Genomic DNA, 19,312 nt, shown 5'->3' on the forward strand with positions numbered 1-19,312 from the left:
ATTCATCAGTGTATGGTAATTTGCTCTAGTAGCCCAAACACTAAATTTTATCCCAGGACTAGGATTAGCAGAGTTCTACCCAACTAGAATTATTATTTTGATTGGTGCTTTGGTATGAACACTGGGTGCAGAAACAGTTTTGTGAGTCTGCCTGTGTCTGTGACCAAAACGTTGTCTGAAATATCACAAATTCCTCTTTATGCAGCTCATTAGGAAGAAAACACCTTGGGTTCTATGGTAGGAACAGTTCCTCTCCCCTTCCCCGCCCCCCTCCGAGGAGTACTTTATTTAATTCTATGGTTGTTTTGAGTTATATGATTGATCAACATTCCTACTTGGTGCTGCACACGAGGAAGGCGATTATCAAGTTTAACCCTTCTATGTATAGCTAGAAATCTAGGAAGTCTTTTATATTTGTTTATTCTGGAGGTTCTTAGTTACTGTTACCATTATACAGAGGGATTTTTTTGTAACAAAATGAAAACAACAGGCTGAAAGAGATAGTATATGAGTAAGGCCCTTGCCCTATATGCAGGCAACAGAGGTTCAATCCCCAGCACCGCCTGTCTCCAAATACTGTTGTGGGTGGCCCATGCAAAATAAAACCTCCACTTGAAATCTATAGGCAACATGAAGAATCAACAAATCATGAAGTGTAGCATGGAAATTTTGTAATTAAAATGTGTTGAAGTAGGAGATTCATGAACTAAATAATATTTTTACATTATTATCTTTCATTTATAAAAACTTTAATAAGTTATAATTATGAGATTAGGTACTATACAATTTTAATGTTATATTCTGATAAAAGTTTCCTTTTCTTCAAAGCACTTTGTCAAACAACAGGAGAGAGTATGTACACAATGTTAAAAATTTATTTCCGAAATTCTTTATTCTCTTAATCGGTACACATTATATTAAGTATAGAATTTCCTTAAAAATTAACAAATAACTAAGTTTTACTATTAGGACAATGATATGGAGAAGGAAACATCTGGCTCTTTTGACATTTCTTTTTACATTTATCCAAGTTCCAAGTAGATTCTCACATTAAGGTTCTTTTGTATGTATTATTTCTGTCCAAGTTGTGACAGCTGAAACAAAACAAAACAGTTAGTCACAAAAAACCCTTTTAAATGTATTTATAAACATCTCAGAAGTGCATCGTGTATCAGTGATAAAATTTAAGCCCATTTTGTTTATTACATTCCCAGAATAAAATATTTTTATTTGATGTTTAATACTAACTTGAATATTACAAATGTTTTTTTATAAATATAGTGTTGTCTTTCTCCACCTGGCTTATTCTATGTATGATACCTTTTAGGTCCATCTATCCTGTTGTAAGTGGCAGGATCTCACCTTTCATTAAAGCTGAATAGTTACGGCTGTATACCACATATTGTCAGTTGGTAGGAATTTAGGTTATTTCCTTTTAGTATGAATTTTTTGCATTTCACTGTCTTTGGTAAGTGATGTCTTCATTCATCTGGAGGTATCTGTTTTCTTCTCTGACACAATACATGTTCCATCATGACATGAGTTGTCTTCAAATTTTGTGATTTTATCCTAATTTCGGGGGCAGGGCTTGATTTCAATCTTTATAGACTTATTTAGGCTTATTTTGAGTCCCAACATATGGTTTTATCCTTGAGACTTCAATAAACACTTGAGAAGACTGCATATTTTGTTTTTTGGGGAGAAAGGTTTTGTTGGTATCTATAAAAATTTTGTGTCCTTGTTGATTTTTTTTGGTGGTGGTGGTGGAATGACCCATATTTGGGATCACTTGGGGAACCATATGGGATGCCGAGGATTGATTGTGTGCAAGGCAAGCACCCTACTTACTGTATTTTCTCTCTCTCTCTCTCTCTCTCTCTCTCTCATATCAAGGAGGGCCTTGATGATTTTCTGTCTGACCTTTTGTTCCACTGCTTAAGATGCTAAAATCCCTTACTATACTATGTTGCTGTCAATGACTCTTTTTAGGCTTGTTAATATTTGCTTTATTTTGGAGCCCTGTAAGAGCATACATTCTACAAAGTGCTTTTTTTTTTTTTGACTAGATCTACTTATATATATATTATTATATATAATCTCCATCTTTGTCTCTTTTTTTTTTCTTTTTTTGGGTCACACCCGGCGATGCACAGGGGTTACTCCTGGTTCTACACTCAGGAATTACTCCTGGCAGTGCTCAGGGGACCATATGGGATGCTGGGATTCGAACCCGGGTCGGCTGCGTGCAAGGCAAACGCCCTACCCACTGTGCTATCACTCCAGCCCCCATCTTTGTCTCTTAACTATAGTGAGTCTTCCTTTTAAATTTTTTCATTAATCTTATAGTAATCACCTCTTGCAACAGGTCCCAGAAGTCCTATGAAATTTAAATATCTCACCACTAAATTATTTATTTAAAACTATTTATTAAATATATGTATTTTTTTTTTTTCGTTAGAGGGCAATGTGGATAGCTCAATATTAGGGCATCTTGACTTTCAAGGCTGAGGACACAAGTTCAATCCCCAGTACTACGTATGCAGAGTATAGTTCCAGAGATCTCTGAAACACTGCAACTGTGTGTGAGCACCAAAACAAAGTGTGACCCCACCATCAGGTACAGCAACTCAAGCATTCAATATCTAGTCTTTCAACAAAGGGAAGTGAATGGAAAAAATAAAATTTTCCATTGACTTAAAGTATTTTCCATCCACTTCACTTTAGGTTTGCTTATCTTGATAGCTTAAATGAGTTGGCTTATACTTTTACTCTATCCATCTCTCCACAAACTACATTTTTTTTAATGGTATGTTCAGCTTACTTACATGAAGGGTTACTGTTGATATGAGGCTTGCTACAGCTGTTTCGTGTTCTGGCTTTCATGCACAATTTTTTAGTGGAATTTCTTTCAATATAAATAGAACTCCTTTCAGCATTTCTTCTAAGGGAGGTCTAGTGTTTGCTTTTGTTTGTCTGAAAGCCTTTATTTTTCCAACATATTACAGAGTATTGCAGAAGATAATATTCATGGTTGATATTTTCTACCTAGTATTTTGAATGTCATTTTATTCTCTCCTAGCCTATAGAGGTTCTGCTGAGATGTACAAATGAAACCTAGTGGAACTGGAACTACTTTTATTTGTTACCTTTCCCTCCTCTAGTCATCCTCAATATTGTCTCAAGTTCTTCTGAAGTTTCATCAGCATGTGTCTTGGTATTCCTGGACTTTTAAATTTAGTTCCTTTCCTAGGTTTGGGAAATTTTCCACTATTTCTTTGAATAAACTATCTGTTCCCTTCTCTCTCTTCTGGGATATCCATTATGCTAATATTGCTTTTCTGATGGAGTTGGATAGTTTCTTTTCCCTGTAATTTCTCTCTCCTTTCACTGGAATCCTTTTGTTTTAGGGGCTCATGGAATCACTCCAGGCTCAGCTATATGCCTAGGCAAGTGCTATAGCCCTTGTAGATTACTATCTTCAAGCTCACTGCTTGAAGCTCCATTTGATTTATTCTGTTTCAAACATTCTCTAGTGCTCTTGACCTTATTTATTGAGCTCTTTACATCCTGCATCTGTTAACTTCTTAAAGCTTCAATTTCTATTTTGGCCCTTCATTTATTTCTGCGCTCATATATCTCCTGTCACCTGAAGGTGACTCAGTTTTCTTCACTCTTTAAAAGAGCTTCTTTAATATTGCAACGTTGAACTCTATGACAGGGAGATATAAACTTCCCTGTTTTTGAGGTTGAATTCTAGAGAGCTTGTCGCTTCTTTGATGTTCTATTCCCTTGAGTTCTCACATTGCCATGTGTTAACAATTTTTGTCTGGGGGCTGAAGAAATAGTGCAGGGGTGAGGGCACTTGCCTTGAAGGTGATTGATCTCTGGCACCACTGGTGCGGTCCAAATTCCCTGGTCCCCCAATTTTTGTGCTACTTTAAACTTAACTGGCTTACAATGAAACAGAAAGCAGCATCATCAAGGCAGAGCTGAGCTACAGTTCCTGCAGGTGGCACGGATACAGATCTCCTCTCTGAGATCCTCCATGGAGAAGGAGCCCTTCTTGACACAGGCTCCGCGGCATCGAAGGCGGGCCCTTCCACACCTTTTCTTGCATTCACCTTTTGTTCAGTAAAGCTGTGATTTGCTGTGTGTCCTCCTTATTCCAGGGCACCCCAGGCTCACTCCAAGCTGCAGGGTACTGTTTCCTGTCCTGTGGTTTACCGTTAGTTGTTTCTTTTGGGAAAGAAGTCTATAGTTGAATTTTAAAGCCCAGGTCATTAAGAGTATTCACATTTTCTCTTAAGTTCACTAAAGGAAACCAACTGTTATCCCAGGTTATGTTTTTAGTTATTCTTCTGTTGTAGAATCCATGTTATTGGTGTATCCATAAGGTGTGGCCCCCCCACATCAATAAGTAGTTCCTGAGCATAGGCCATTCTTGACTTCACGTGTCATTCATTTTCAAGGTAAATGTGACTCCACAGAATCAACTGAACAAATGTTTACTCAAGAAAGTTACTTAAATTTTCAGGCTCAATTTGTGATATGCTTGGCAAAGTCATATAAAGAAATGCTAAATTTGTTTTCCTGAGTACTTACAACTGAATACTTTCCAAATTTAACTTTCCATAATAGAAAATACCACTTATCAGTTTTATAACAAAAACAAAATAAAAAAGTATGCTTTACCTGTTTAATAAACTGTGTAGCATTAAAAAGTTCACTGCAGCCATATAAAATGTGTTTGCCTTGTTTTCCCTATAAAAACCAAGAATTCAGATATAAGTAATAGCTTCAGTTTTCCAAGTAAGTAAGTTTTGTTCTGAAAGTTGTTTTGGTAGTATGTGAATTTACTGCCCATATCGAACCTCAAATTTCAGAGAATAAAATGATGAAACTGGCATGGTATAATTTTTATGGGACCTCTAGTGTCATTTATATGGAAACTAGATGAAATCTTATGACTATCATATTCACAGTTATCTACAGAATTATATGTCAACATTCTTCCAATGTAAGATACCTTAAAAATTTCATTTTTGGGGCCACACCTGGTGGCAGTTCTCAGGGGAAAAATTTTAGGTGCCAGGGATGGAACCCTGATTGGCTTCACTTTATACCTTATTCACTGTATTATTTCTCTAGCCACAGAATACTTCTTGAAAAAACATTCTTAGTGTTTTTATTATGTTAGGAAATGGTACAAGTAGCCTGAACCATCTTTTAATTCTCAATGAGCAATTCATTATTTGTCTGCTACTTGTTAATAGATCTCATTGCATTTTATAATTTATTGTGACTTTCATTCTTAGGTGGGAATCCAGTAACACAGTCAAGTTTTCTACTGGAGAATTTTGATAAAAAATTTCTACATGTGAGGCTGGAGCAATAGCACAACGGGTAGGGCATTTGCCTTGTACATGGCCGACCTGGGTTCGATTCCCAGCATCCCATATGGTCCTCTGAGCATCGCCAGGAGTAATTCCTGAGTGCATGAGCCAGGAGTAACTCCTGTGCAACACTGGGTGTGACCCAAAAAGCCAAAAAAAAAAAAAAAAAAAACAAACCCCAAAAAACTACATGAATGTTTTATGAACTTGAAGGCAAATTCATAAAACATTTTAGTAATCAAAAGTCTAATCCAGAACAAAGAAATTATGATTTTGTAATATAAGAACATTTCTCTGTGATATACAAGCTGATAAAACATCACTGGCTAAAATATGTCCTTAGCAAACCAGCTCTGAGAACAGTCACACCTCATTCCCATTTTTTCTAAATGTAAGTGTAGCAATTACAGAAGGTCATATACAAACATAAACTGGAGATATTGTAGGTTTGTTTCTAAGCACATACAAAACTTGATTACTATTATAGTCTCTTGAGAATGTGATAGCATTGTCTTAAAAAAATGTACATGTCTAGAAAATAACTCTGAAATACCTGTGGCTTTATTACATTCCTTAATGTTAAAAAATAGTTTGCCAATAAGATTGCTTGCTACAAACCTCTACTTTATAAAAAGCACAGAATCTGTGAAATGTAGTAAAATCAGGTATGCCTGTAATTAGGTATCTTAGGACTGTGCAGGATAGTTTTAGAGGGGGACAATATATCTGGGCACAGTTTCTCAGATCTGACAGCAGTGGCACAGGACATCTTATTTCCAACTAAGAACTTCCAAGCTACAATGGAGACACCGTGCTCTGAGGAGAGCTCGTTTTTTTCAAAGAGATTTTTTGGTGTCTCTGTGGTGATTATCATCAAGCCACATGACAGAAAACAAGTGCCAGCCTTCAAACTTGACCTAGCCCGTGAAATAATGTTGACAAGCTGGTATGGGTTGCCCCCTAGTGTAGGCCAACGATAATGACTAACTAGGATTAATTTTGTACTTACATATTTTGTATTTATATATTGTACTTATATATTGCCCCTGCTATCCCTCCCTACCCTGATTAAGTTTCCTGGTTTTAATAACTCAACATTCTTCTTAGGAAGCACTTTCAGAACACAAAAACACTAAAATACTAATCTTTTTTATCACCCAGTGCTTCATTTTTAGCACTGGAGCCTGTTATTATTTCACAGTGCAACCTTTTTTATTTTATGGGGCTATCCATGCAGCCTTATTTTTCCCCAATTGTACAGACTGTGTATATATTTTTTCCCACAAAGAATGAACTATATGAAAAGTGTTCATACCTTGACTTACTGTAATAACTAGATCTAGTGCTTTAAGTCAAATTCCCAATGTGTACTATCAATGTATAGTTGGTCACTGTATTATCAAATATAGCAGAATCACAAAAAAAAGAAGTTATGATGTCTGGTCACAGGTCAGTGTCAAAAGCTCCTGCCTTACAAGCATAAGGCATTCTGTTAGGCACCTGCAGTGCCGGGCCCAGGGTAAGCACCAGAACCAAGTATGTATGACCTCAGCCATCTCAAAAACAAAGGGAAGGAGGGAAACACGTTTAAAAAAATGACGTTTTATGTTAGGTTGTCATCAATAACTACATTTCCTTTGGATTTCTCATTTTGTAATGACTAGTATAAATCAAAGCATTGTAATAAATTTTTAGTAAGAAGCTCTTCTTATAGGGATAGCTATAAATTTTTGTAAGGCTGGACTAATGTGTTTTTTTTCTAATGTCTTAGGGGAGGCTGCTCTGTCACAGACCCATGCTTGATTCCTCTAGAATGACACTAAGCCATGATACTAAAAAGGATTTTAAAAGCCTCTCAGGATAAAGTGGGTAGCTTCAAAAAATTGTTCTGAAAAAAAAAAAATTCTCAGAAAAACTTATTATCTAACATCATTCTTAATGATGATAGGTCCCCACGCGAGCCTCCCCACATCCCCCCGCCCTCTGATCAGAATGTCTGCTCTTTAGTAGTTTATTGGAGGTTCTAGTCAGGGTGATTAGAAAAGTTAAAAATAGAAATAAAAAAGGAAAGACATTTCAAATAGGTTAAGGAAGAAGTAAAATGAAATCTATTCCTAAATAGTATGACACTGCAATAGACAATTAAAAAATCTGATTCCAAACTAAGAAAATAATTCTATTCTCTATAAACATAAATACATTGGAAAACTTTTAATAAACAAGGTGCAAAACTTAGACTTTGAAAGCTTGAAATAACTCAAAGATCCGAACAAATGAAATGAATGAAAAAATACTCCACTGTCATGGATCAGAAGATTTAAAACTTTTGCTAAAAGGAAATGCCCACCAAACTGATCTACAGATTCAACACTAACCTTATTGGTACACAGATGACATCTATGTAGAAACTTATGAACTGATTGTAAAATTCCTATGGAATCGTTCATAAAGGACCCAAAAAAGGCAAAATAATCTTAAGAAGGGTAAAGCAGGAGGGCCAATGGTACTGATTTCAAAACTTACTACAAAGAACATAATTTAGTACTAGCTCTAAGACAGACCTTTGGATCAATCAAAATTAGAGTACAGAGCCCACACATATATGTTAAATTGATTATCAACAAGGCTGTCCAGATCATTCAGTGGAAAAAAAAACCCTATTTACTCGATAAATAGCACTGAAAAACATGGATAACTTATGAAAAAGAAACAAATTAGACCTTCTATTATTCTATATATACAGACTAACAAGATGGTTTTGCTTTTTTTTTTTTTTTGCTTTTTGGGTCACACCCAGCAATGCTCAGGGGTTACTCCTGGCTCATGCACTCAGGAATCACTCCTGGTGGTACTTGGGGGACCATATGGGATGCCAGGGATCAAACCCGGGTCGGCTGCATGCAAGGCAAATGCCCTACCTGCTGTGCTATTGCTCCGGCCCCAAGATGGTTTTGCTTTTAATCTAAGAACCAAAACTACAAGTTAGAAAAATGGGCTATATATTCAGGACTTTGAATTTGGCAAAGGATCTTTATATATAACAAAAAAAATCATGAATCACAAGAGAAAAAGAAATAAATTGGGTTTCATTAAAGCAGAAAAATGTATAAAGGTCAATTATCGGGTGAAAGGACAAAATTGGAGAAAGTATTTCCAAATCATTTCTCTGATAAGGAAATTCAATCGAGATAATGAAAAGATGTTTGGCTTCATAAGACATCAGAAAAATGCAAATCAAAACCACAGTATGCACTTCGTACCCCCTAGGATAGGAATGAAGAAATCAGAAACCTCATACACTGCTGACTGGAATGTAAAATAGTGCTACTACTCTGGGAAACAGTCTGACAGTTCTTCAAATGGTTAAATATAGTTACTATGATCTGCCAATTCTGCTTCTAAGCATATATCTAATAAAAATGAAAACACACATTTGCACAGAACTATGCTGGCCTATTACCCTTAGTACTAGGATTCCAGGTACACAGTATGTATTCTGGGTCTAATCCAGAAAACAAAAAAGGTACTGGAAAAACTTGGATAGCCTATAAAAAAGAATGAAACTTATTCTTTGGGGTTTAGAGATTTTATACTGGGCAACTAAAGCAACTGTCTTTAAAACTATTAGAGGTCACCAGAGTCTCAATTCGGATTCCTTTTTATGTATTGAAAAAGAAATGTGTTTTGTTGTGGGTGTAGTTCAACAGTGTGCTAAAAACACCCTGTCTGACTAGCTTATCACATACATTACTGAACACAAAGCAGTGTAAACTGGGCAAATCTCTAATCAGACTCAGAAAGAGTAACCTAATGTATTGGTAAGGAACCAGAAGGGGAATCAAAGGTAAAGACTGTTGAAATACAGGAAAAATAGAGGAGGGTTTCAAATGCCTGATCTTGTAACACAGAAGAATTTCATTTACAAGTTATGAAGGATCAAATACAAACATACTACCAATCTAAACCTAATGATCTAGGGAAAGAATGAAACTGCCTCTGTCTTCTTATCCAGGATAGGATTAATCCAGGATAAGGATTAATGATTGCTGTACCTTTTCTATCTAGTAGGCAAGCCCGCATGTACCTAGCCCTGCTTCCTATGTACCGGCCAGTCTCATGCTGCTGCCAGCTCAATGGATCAGTGTTCTTGCACAAGCTGGTGGTCTTTTGGACCAGGAAAAAGGGGAAAGTTAGAGACGACTGGAAAGAGAAAGTCTTGAGGGGGGCAACAGGTGAATTAAAAAAAAGAAAAGTTAACATTATTTTGGCTTTTTTTTTTTTTTTTTTTTTTTGCTTTTTGGGTCACACCAGGCAATGCTCAGGGGTTACTTCTGGCTCTGCACTCAGAAATCACTCCTGGTGGTACTTGGGGAACAATATGGGATGCCGGAGATGGAACCTGGGTTAGTTGCATGCAAGGCAAACGCTCTACCCACTGTACTATTGCTCCAGACCTATTTTGATTCTTTTTAAAAGGCTCACTACAGATTCCACATGGCCTGAAGAAGCTGCCTCCTTTACCTGAAGCTGAAGATATACAAGATGAGTATCCAGGAGGTTTAAGGAGGATTGAAACTGCAGTAACCCAAGTGGTTAAGTCTCAATGGTGTAATAACATCTTGGGATAAACACAATTCCAGTGCTTTAAAAAAAAAAAAATTTTTTTTTCTTTTTTTTACAGGGCCTCAGTTTACAGGTTTTATATATTCCAGGACAGTTTTTCTTAACCTTTTTCCACCTGTGGCTCCATATGGCCCTGGTTGAGAAATACTGTTTTAGAACATTTGCCAAGGAAAAGGTTGCTGACCAACTACATGCAAACAAATTCACTCAACTCTAGGGCAACAGACCACAATTAGCCTAAGTGCTCGTTTGTTAAGAAAATTGCCTGGATGTGCCCTATTGTGTATACATATGCTTTTGTGGCTGATGGCAATAAGGTAAATATTCTGAAAACCCAGTAAAGGATAACTCAAGCTTATATCATCAAACTCCTGATAGAAGTGAATAATCAGATAAAGAACTAGATTTAATTATACTGAATCAATTAAGTCTCAAAAACTTAAAGTTTATATAGTAGAAATGGGGATAGGAGTAGTTAAACTGCACAAATCTGCAGGGCCTGGGGGTGTGACTCACTGGCAGAGTGAGTGCCTGTTTTGCAGGTCAGTGTGAGGTCACAAGTTTGATTCCTGGCACCCTCCCTCCCCATATGTATGGCCCAGTGCAATTCTGGAGGCACTGTCATGAGGATCTCTGGCACACTGCAGCAAAGCATGTGGCCTCTGGACATGGCAAAAATGAACACAGAGGGAGTGGGAGGGGGAAAAATAAAATCTTATCTACACCTTGGTCATTATACTTAAATGATTAGTATTTTGGCACTTATTCTTGTTTGTCTGTTCTATAAATGTAAAAAACATAACTAAGAAAAGCTTAACCAGGATGAGGATTTTTTTGAGGGAATGTGTAAGTACAGGATAAATTTAAACTGCTTTGCTGCAAGTCTGTGTTTATCCCTGTAACTCCAGGATAAGTCATACTGTTGATCCCTGGTCAAAAATAATTGACAGAGACTAACTAGTGTTTAATTAACAGCCTATGTAAGGGCCATTGGCAGATTAGGGGGCAACTTGCACTAGATTATTATTTAATGAAACTATAGAGCCAGATGGTTCGCACCTGGTTTTTATTATGTCTGCTGCTTACTGCTTTTGAGCCAGTGGTGCAGTCTGATTCTATGATCAGAGAGGGGAACAAAAAAACCCTTCTTTGTATAAGACAGATGCTCTCCTGAGACCAAGGAATCTTACATACATCTTGCTGGCTCACACTTCAAAGGTAAGAAAACTGCCATGTACCACTGAGAAAGGATGCTTGAGGGTTTCGAAGTTCTGTGTGATCTGCCGTTTTTCTTTTTCCTTACTAATATACCAAAAACTTAATAAAGTCTTACATTAGAAATGATGTTTTGGGAGGTTGCACAGAAGGCCCTCCAGTGATTCCCAGCTAACTAGACTGGGAGTTACAGTGTCTGAGGATATAGTGCTGCTTGGGCCCTGAGGTGCTGGTCTGAGGTGCTACCCCAGCGGTGTCCTGGGGTTTGAACTGCTACAGGCAAAGCATGTGCCTTAATACTTAGACTATCTCTCCAGTCCCAGAAATGATTATTATTTAATGTTCACTGAATAATGAAGATGGCAAAATCCTATTCTAACACTAATTCTTATACCCCTATATTAAACATGCTGTTTTCACTCTCCAAGTTATACCTATTCCTTAGTTGTCTGTTGCTCCCTGCTGCTGCCAGCTCTGAATAGTACTCCGTTTCTAATTTTCTACCTCTATTTGATGAAAAAAAGCTAACATTCTGAGTTTGTTACATGCTGCTGATTTAACAGGTTGGTGCCTGTGCTGCAATTTGTGTTAATTAATGTAAGCCACCAGTGGTTTGTGTGTTAAGTCACTAGGATGAGAGAAAAGTACCTATTCAGGAAAATAAATTTGGCAACTTAGTTTGCAAAAGGAAACTCTTTTGGATGAGCTTACCTGACATTTCTAAACAGTTAAAGTCAAATTAAGACAGATAGTTGCAAATTACGACTGAGAGCTGTAGAGCGCAGTGTATCAGTAAGATACAATACGTACTATTTTAGGCCAGAAACTAATGTAATAAGAATATGAAAGCAATGAACATATGAGCATTTCCCCTGACACATGGAATTTTTCAAACAACCTCTAACAAAGGGGTTATATGTAAGAATCAGAGTAGTCATCAGAGTGAGTGCTAATATTTTAAAACATAAAAGAACTATGAAGCATCAAAATGAGAAAACAATAAAAAGGCCAAAATGTACCTTTATGTAGTCAACGAGATTTTGATATTCAATGTAATTGCCTCCTCCCACTACAAAAACGATTGCCTAAATGTGCAAAAGAACAAATGAAATAGTTGAAAGTTATTGTTACAATAGCATTTTTGGATGGAGCAACAGAGCAATATGCCTCACACATTACAATATGCCTCACCCTGGGATTGAATCCCGACACTGCCAAACGAAACCACCAGTATTATAATATTCAAGAAGATGAATTCTATGAATTAAAAATATTTCTAATGTCTACTGAGTGAAACTCCGCCCCCTCTCGGACAGCCCGGCAAGCTACCGAGAGTATGTCGCCCCCACGGCAGAGCCTGGCAAGCTCTGCCATATTCGATATGCCAAAAACAGTAACAGCAAGTCTCACAATGGAGACGTTACTGGTGCCCGCTTGAGCGAATCGATGAGCAACGGGATGACAGCAACAGTGGCAGTGAATGAGTGAAAAAATGAAATAGAGATTGTTTGGCAGCAAGTCAGAGGAAAATACATCTGATCAAATAACAGCAAATACATCCAAAGAGCTTTTTCTAATACATTTCTGATTTTCACGTTACCATTGCTAATGTATACTCTATTTAAAAAAAAAATTTATATTAGCGAATCACCGTGAGGTACAGTTACAAACATACGAACTTTCATGTTTGCATTTCGTTTACATTCCTCCACCAGTGCCCATTCTCCTCCACCAATGTTCCCAGTATCCCTCCCACCACCCCCACCCGGCCCCCACCACCCCACCCTGCCTCTGTGGCAGGGCATTCCCTTTTGTTCTCTCTCCTGTTGGATGTTGTAGTTTGCAATAGAGGTATTGAGTGGCCATCATGTTTGGGCTATAGTCTACTTTTGGCACGCAGCTTTCAACCCAAGTGGGTCCCCCCAACATCCTCTACTTGGTGTTCCCTTTTCTATCTCAGCTGCCTTTTCCCTCAGCATGTGAGGCCAGTTTCCAAACTCTGGGGCAGACCTCCTGGTTCTTATTTCTACTACTCTTGGGTGTTGGTCTCCCATTCTGCTTGTATACTCTATTTTCACTAAAAAGTTTTTTGTTTTTCAAAAGAAAAATCATTACCTTTACCAAACATTCACAGCAATCTTCGGTATTTTTTTTGTTGTGAATTATGTGTCAGTTATTAATAAGCATAAGGAATTCTAAAAAGCAGCTTCACAAATCATGAAAATATAGTAGCTAATATTATTTAAAAGAATTCAGAGCTCAGAGAATTATATTTATTAGGATTATAACACAATAAGGATGTATAAGATACATATGTTTAAGTCAAAGATATTCTTTAACACTGCCTGCTTTCATAATTTTTTCCCCCTTTTGAAAGGCAGTTAATTATGGAGCTTACCTCTTGGAATGGGTTTTTGTTCCTTGGAACTGAGCTGTAACAAAGAGAAATGATATTGAAAATTTCACCCATGGCTTTTTGCATGGATATAACACGCTTGGAATATGAAAAAAAAACACACAATTTCAATTCTTCCTCCTTGGGGATGGTCCTTTAGTTTCTGCATGGCCAGATAGTGAATTGGGATATGGAAAAAAGCAGCTAGTAATGCATATTTCAATATTTGAAAGAAAATGGGACAATTTTTTTTTTTTTTTTTGCTTTTTGGGTCACACCCAGCGATGCACAGGGGTTACTCCTGGCTCTGCACTCAGGAATTACCCCTGGCGGTGCTCAGGGGACCATATGGGATGCTGGGAATCAAACCCGGGTTGGCCACATGCAAGGCAAACGCCCCACCCGCCGTGCTATTGCTCCAGCCCCCGAAAATGGGACAAATTTTGACTTTAAAACAATATTCTTCAAAAAGATTGAAAGAGAAGGGAAAACTGAGCAGCAGCTTTCAGGAGCAATGGTATTCTGGGGATAAGGTGAATTGATAACGTGTAAGAGTGGCCAAATTCAATGTACACTACAATCAATGTAACCAGGTTGTGGATATTAGCGTTTGTGAACAAGTCATATAAACAATGTATGGGAAGAATAACAACTCAGAGAAGAAAAAGGTGAATAGTAGTTAAGAAATCATTAATAAAGATGTTTTCAAAGCTTTTGAGTCTTATTATATATAATAGGCTATATAAAGATACCTTAACTTTTTTTTCAAGTAAATTCTGAAAATTTCAACCAAGAAGGGTAAACCCCAACTTAATCAGAGGCAGGTTTCATGGTTTTCTCATTTCCATGGTGTGTTAAACTAGTCTTTCTCAACCTTTTTCTGACTGTGGCCCTCTACTGAGAGCACTATTAGACTGTTGTGTAGACGGGGACAGAGAATTATCTGACTGAAACACCTCATCAGTGTTTAGATTTCTTTAAGAGTAGATATGAGTGGTGGGCATGGTGAAGCAACACTGTAAATATTTAGCAATAATATTAATGCTATCATAATAAAATCATAAATTTAAAGAAAACAGAAGCACAGGAACAGTGGTGATCTGGTACGCTGATCATGATGGAGGTACAGTAACAAAACTTGTTATATCAAAAGCACGAACCTCTGTACTACTGTTAATTGTGTAAACTCAACTACAAAACAAAAAAAAAAGAGGAGACATGGGATAAGGAGAGGTAAGTCTTCACAGCACAGTATTACTAATAGTTAATAATAAACAAGATCTAATTGTGATGAGGATAGCTTAGAAGGCTGCACCTACTAGAAATGACACTGTAAGTGCTCTCTAATCAATGTTTATATTCAAGACCATGCGGGCAGGTCACTGAAGGTTTGCACTGTTAGGATTTAATCACAGGCAGGATTAAAGGTTTCCCAATAAGTTTCGAAGCAAAATGTATCTAACTGCTACATAAAAAAGAGCCCAAAAGTTTGCTGGAGAATATCAAAAAATCTGTAAAACCACTTTTAAAAAGTCCTGTAAAACCACTTTTTAAGAGCACACTGCTGGGTTTGGGAGTAGAACAAAGATGAAAGATAGGAAAGTGAGCCCCATACTTGGTTCTGAGACTGACACACCCTGTTTATCTCACAAACTGTGCTGCTGGAGGCAACATAGGAAATGCACATAGTGAGGGAGGTGGTGGTATGGCGAGGACAGAGAGCAGGGCTTGTGGTTGTCAAGGGCACTGCAAAGGGAAGAGCAGATGGTGTGAGGCATATGCACCTGCCCTGGTGAAGCCCGTAAGAGAGGAGCTGAAATGGTCCACTAAAGCTGGTCTCTGATAGCAACAGAGCAAGGCAGATACTGCGTGCTCCCCCTCATCCCTGGGGACCTACCCTGGAAAGTGCTGACAGCAGACTCCAACTGGAAACTCTGGATAAGAGGGATGTCATCAGTGCCGCACGCTGGAACCAATTATCCATTCTCTCTGCCCCAACACTTTATATATATACATATATATATATATATATATATAAATTTATAAATTTTTTTTTTGAGGGAGGGGGACAGAGACCACCCCCTGGTAATGTGGTGCCAAGAGAGCAAACTTGGGGCCTGGTGCATGCCAGGCATGTGCTTTAACTTCTGAGATATCTCCCAGCTCATTCTTTTTTTTTTTTTTCTCTTTTTGGGTCACACCTGGCGATGCACAGGGGTTACTGCTGGCTCTGTGCTCAGGAATTACCCCTGGCAGTGGTCAGGAGACCATATGGGATGCTGGGAACCAGCTCATTCTTGACAGTGACTATTCCCTCTGTGATTTCCCACCCTGCTGATGCAGATTTTACTAATGATTGAATACAGAAGCCAGCTGGAAGCCCCCCACAAACACCCCCAAGACAAAAATGGAGCCACAGTGCCACCTGCTGGAAAAGTGAAAGACAAGCAGTTTGGCCATCAGTGGCTAACAACAGCAAGAAAAAAAAAAAACAGGGAAATTTAACAGGACAGCATCACAATAAAAGAACTCCCCAGAACCCAGCCTCTAAGACTTGGAAAGTTATATCGAGCTCTCATTCACACAAAGATCAAAACAGAATATAGGATTGGGTAGCTCTGAGCTTTGCCTAGACAACAAACAAACAACTCAGGAGTGGCTCTGCATATCTCCTGATGTGGTCTCAAGCCTCCCCTAAACACACAAAAACATGAAAAAACTCAGATAGATATATAAGAACACCTAGAAAATCAATTCTCAAAACAACTGAATTTTTTTGCAGGAGGTGCTTTTTGGGTCACACCTGAATGTATGAACCCCAGGGGTTCTGCACTCAGTAATTACTCCTGGCAGTGCTCTGGGCACCATATGGGATGCCAGTAATCAAACCTGTTGGCCATGTGCAAGGCAAACACCTTACTCACTGTACTATTACTCTGGCCCCTCAAAACAATTGAATACGGGAAATTCAAGAATACTCAGAAAAGCAAATTAAAAAGCTCAGAACTATAATAAGCAAAAGGTAGAAACCAAAGATTTAAAGAATAAAATATCAGATTAATGAAGAAATCAATAAATGGGTTCAAAATACTACTGAAAATCGTGGAAAAAGAACAGACTAAATAAAAGATCAAATCAATGACTTCAGGACAGAAACCTAGAAGTGGCCCAGGTGAAAGAAATGAGGAAAATGAAATAATAGTGAAGAACTATGAGAACTATTTTATTCCATCATAAGCTACTTGAAGCTAAAGGGTATCTCAGAAGGGAAGGGGGAAGAAAACAGAGAGCTATTTTTAAAAAGGAAAAGCTAAAGTTTCCAAGTTGTGAAATTAACACCAGTTACCAAAATGCGAAAGAATCTACACTGGACACATTAATGAAATTATTATGAACCCAGGAGAAAATAATGAGTATTAATGAAAGGCAGGGGTGGGTTTGTAGAGAGATAGTACAGAAGGTAAGGCTCTTGCCTGGCATGCAGCTGACTGGGGGTTTGATCCCTGGTGGCACATGAAGTTCCCCAAACAACGCCAGGAAAAATCCCTGAGTGCCACTGGGTGTGGCCCCCCAAACAAGCAAATAAAGGAAAGTAAAGATGAAAAAGGAGATAACTTATAAAGGTACTTCCACCAAGCATTCATTAGTCTTCTAAAAAATTCTATACACCAGGAGAAAATAGAATGTCATATTCAACATACTGAAAAATGAAAACTAAAGGTTTTGAGTACAATGTCCTGCAAGACTCAGATATGAGAGAGAAATACAAGCTAGTGTGCTCTTAAAAGTACACATTAAAAGTTGTTAAATTAAAAACTAGTCTAATTAAACTAGACTTCCCTTATAAGAGTTAATCTATCTAGAGTTCACCTATATAAACCAAAAAAAAATTTCATTAATTTATTATTTTATATTAATAAAATATATTATATTTTATTATAAATATATAAAATATATATTATATTTTATATAAATATATAAATATATATTTAATTTATATTAATATATATTTAATATATAATATATATAATAATAATAAAAATATATTATTAATAATGAAAAAATTCATTAATTTAACTAGAAAATCAAATCAGAAGATAAAATGGCAGTAGCAGATTCTTTTTTTTTTTTTTTTTTGGCTTTTTGGGTCACACCTGGCTCTGCACAGGGGTTACTCCTGGCTCTGCACTCAGGAATTATCCCTGGCGGTGCTCAGGGGACCATATGGGATGCTGGGAATCGAACCCGGGTCGGTCGCGTGCAAGGCAAACGCCCTACCCGCTGTGCTATCGTTCCAGCCCCAGCAGATTCTTATATATTGATAATCATACTAAATGTAAATGAACTAAAGTCACTAATTGAAAGGCAAAGAGTAGATGAATTAAAATGCAAAACCTAACTATAAGGCTGTCATTAGAGACTCATTTAAGCTATAAAAGACAAATAAAAACTTAACACAAATAAATGGGAAATGAGGTGAAGTCAACACAGATTTTTAAAATGGGAGCTGCACAAAAGGAAAAGGAGAGAGAGAGCAAGAAGGAAAGTGCCTCTCACAGAGGGAGGCCTGTGGGGGGGGGTAGCTGGGGGATGGTGGTAGGGAAACAGGGGACATTGGTGGTAGGAAATGTACACTGGTGGAGGGATGAGTGCTGGATCATTGTATGACTGAAATCCAATTTCATTGTATGACTGAAATCCAATGAACAGCTTTGTAATGGTCTATCTCATAGATATTCAATTAAATTTTTTTTAAATGGGAGCTGCTACAGTTATAATAGACTTCCACTCAAAAAGACAGCAAAAGATAAAATACAAAGATGGACATAGTGATAACAGAAGTTAATACAATAGGAAGACATAACAAGTATTAGAATGTATGCACCACTTGTAGGAACATCAAAATATATAAAAGGAAAGAATGTAAAAGCTATACAAACTGGGAAGAAGTAAAATCATCACTACTTGAGGATAATATGCAACTACATAAAAAGTCTCTAAGACTCTAGTTACAAAGTTATTAGAAATACAGTTATAGTGTTCACATATAAAATTTATAAAATCTATGACATACACATATATGTGTATATATATATATATATATGAAAACAAGAAACAATAGAGAAGGAAAATAATTCCATTTACTTCATATGAAACATAGATTTAAGCACAGTAGTTAAAGACCTAAACACTGAAAACTATAAGCAGATGAGGTATTTCCTAGTCATGGATTTAAAAAAAAATCAGCATGACTGGAGGCTAGAAAGCTAGTACAGCTAAGAGTGTACTTGCCTTGCATGTGGCTGACTCAGGTTTGATCCCTGGCACCCCATCTGGTCCCCTGAGTCCTGCCAAGAGCGTTCCCTAAGCATGCAGCTGGGTGTGTGTTCCCCCAAAAAATTGATTTAAAAGGCTATATTATATAAACACATGCTCAGTGCAATCCCTATCAAAATCTCAACAGAATTTTTCAGAAAGAAAAAAAAACCAAAACCTCATAAAATTTGGAACCATAAAAGACCCCAAAAAGCAAAAACAGTACTGAGGAATAAAAACCACCAGTAAAAGTATCACCCTTCTTGATTTTAAACTATACTACATGGGGCTGGAATGATAGCAGAGTGGGTAGGGCATTTGCCTTGCATGCGTTTGTTTGCCTTGCATGGTTTGATTCCCAGCATCCCAT

General features: G+C 37.4%; 1 protein-coding gene across 2 annotated transcripts in view; it reads right to left on the minus strand.

Moving 5' to 3' along the window:
• Nucleotides 1-857: 857 nt before the first annotated feature.
• Nucleotides 858-19,312, minus strand: part of SCFD1 (sec1 family domain containing 1) — a 102,275-nt gene continuing 83,820 nt past the window's right edge. For both annotated transcript variants that reach the window (XM_004617786.3, XM_055133041.1), the window contains 4 exons: nt 13,630-13,663; nt 12,251-12,316; nt 4,693-4,761; nt 858-1,094 (listed from right to left, as the gene is read on the minus strand). In XM_004617786.3, the coding sequence (XP_004617843.2) occupies nt 1,071-1,094; nt 4,693-4,761; nt 12,251-12,316; nt 13,630-13,663 (193 nt within the window). In that variant the 3' untranslated portion in view covers nt 858-1,070. The remainder of the gene's footprint in view (nt 1,095-4,692; nt 4,762-12,250; nt 12,317-13,629; nt 13,664-19,312) is intronic.

The sequence above is a fragment of the Sorex araneus genome, chromosome 3 (genome assembly GCF_027595985.1).
Source record: "Sorex araneus isolate mSorAra2 chromosome 3, mSorAra2.pri, whole genome shotgun sequence".
NCBI lineage: Eukaryota > Metazoa > Chordata > Mammalia > Eulipotyphla > Soricidae > Sorex > Sorex araneus.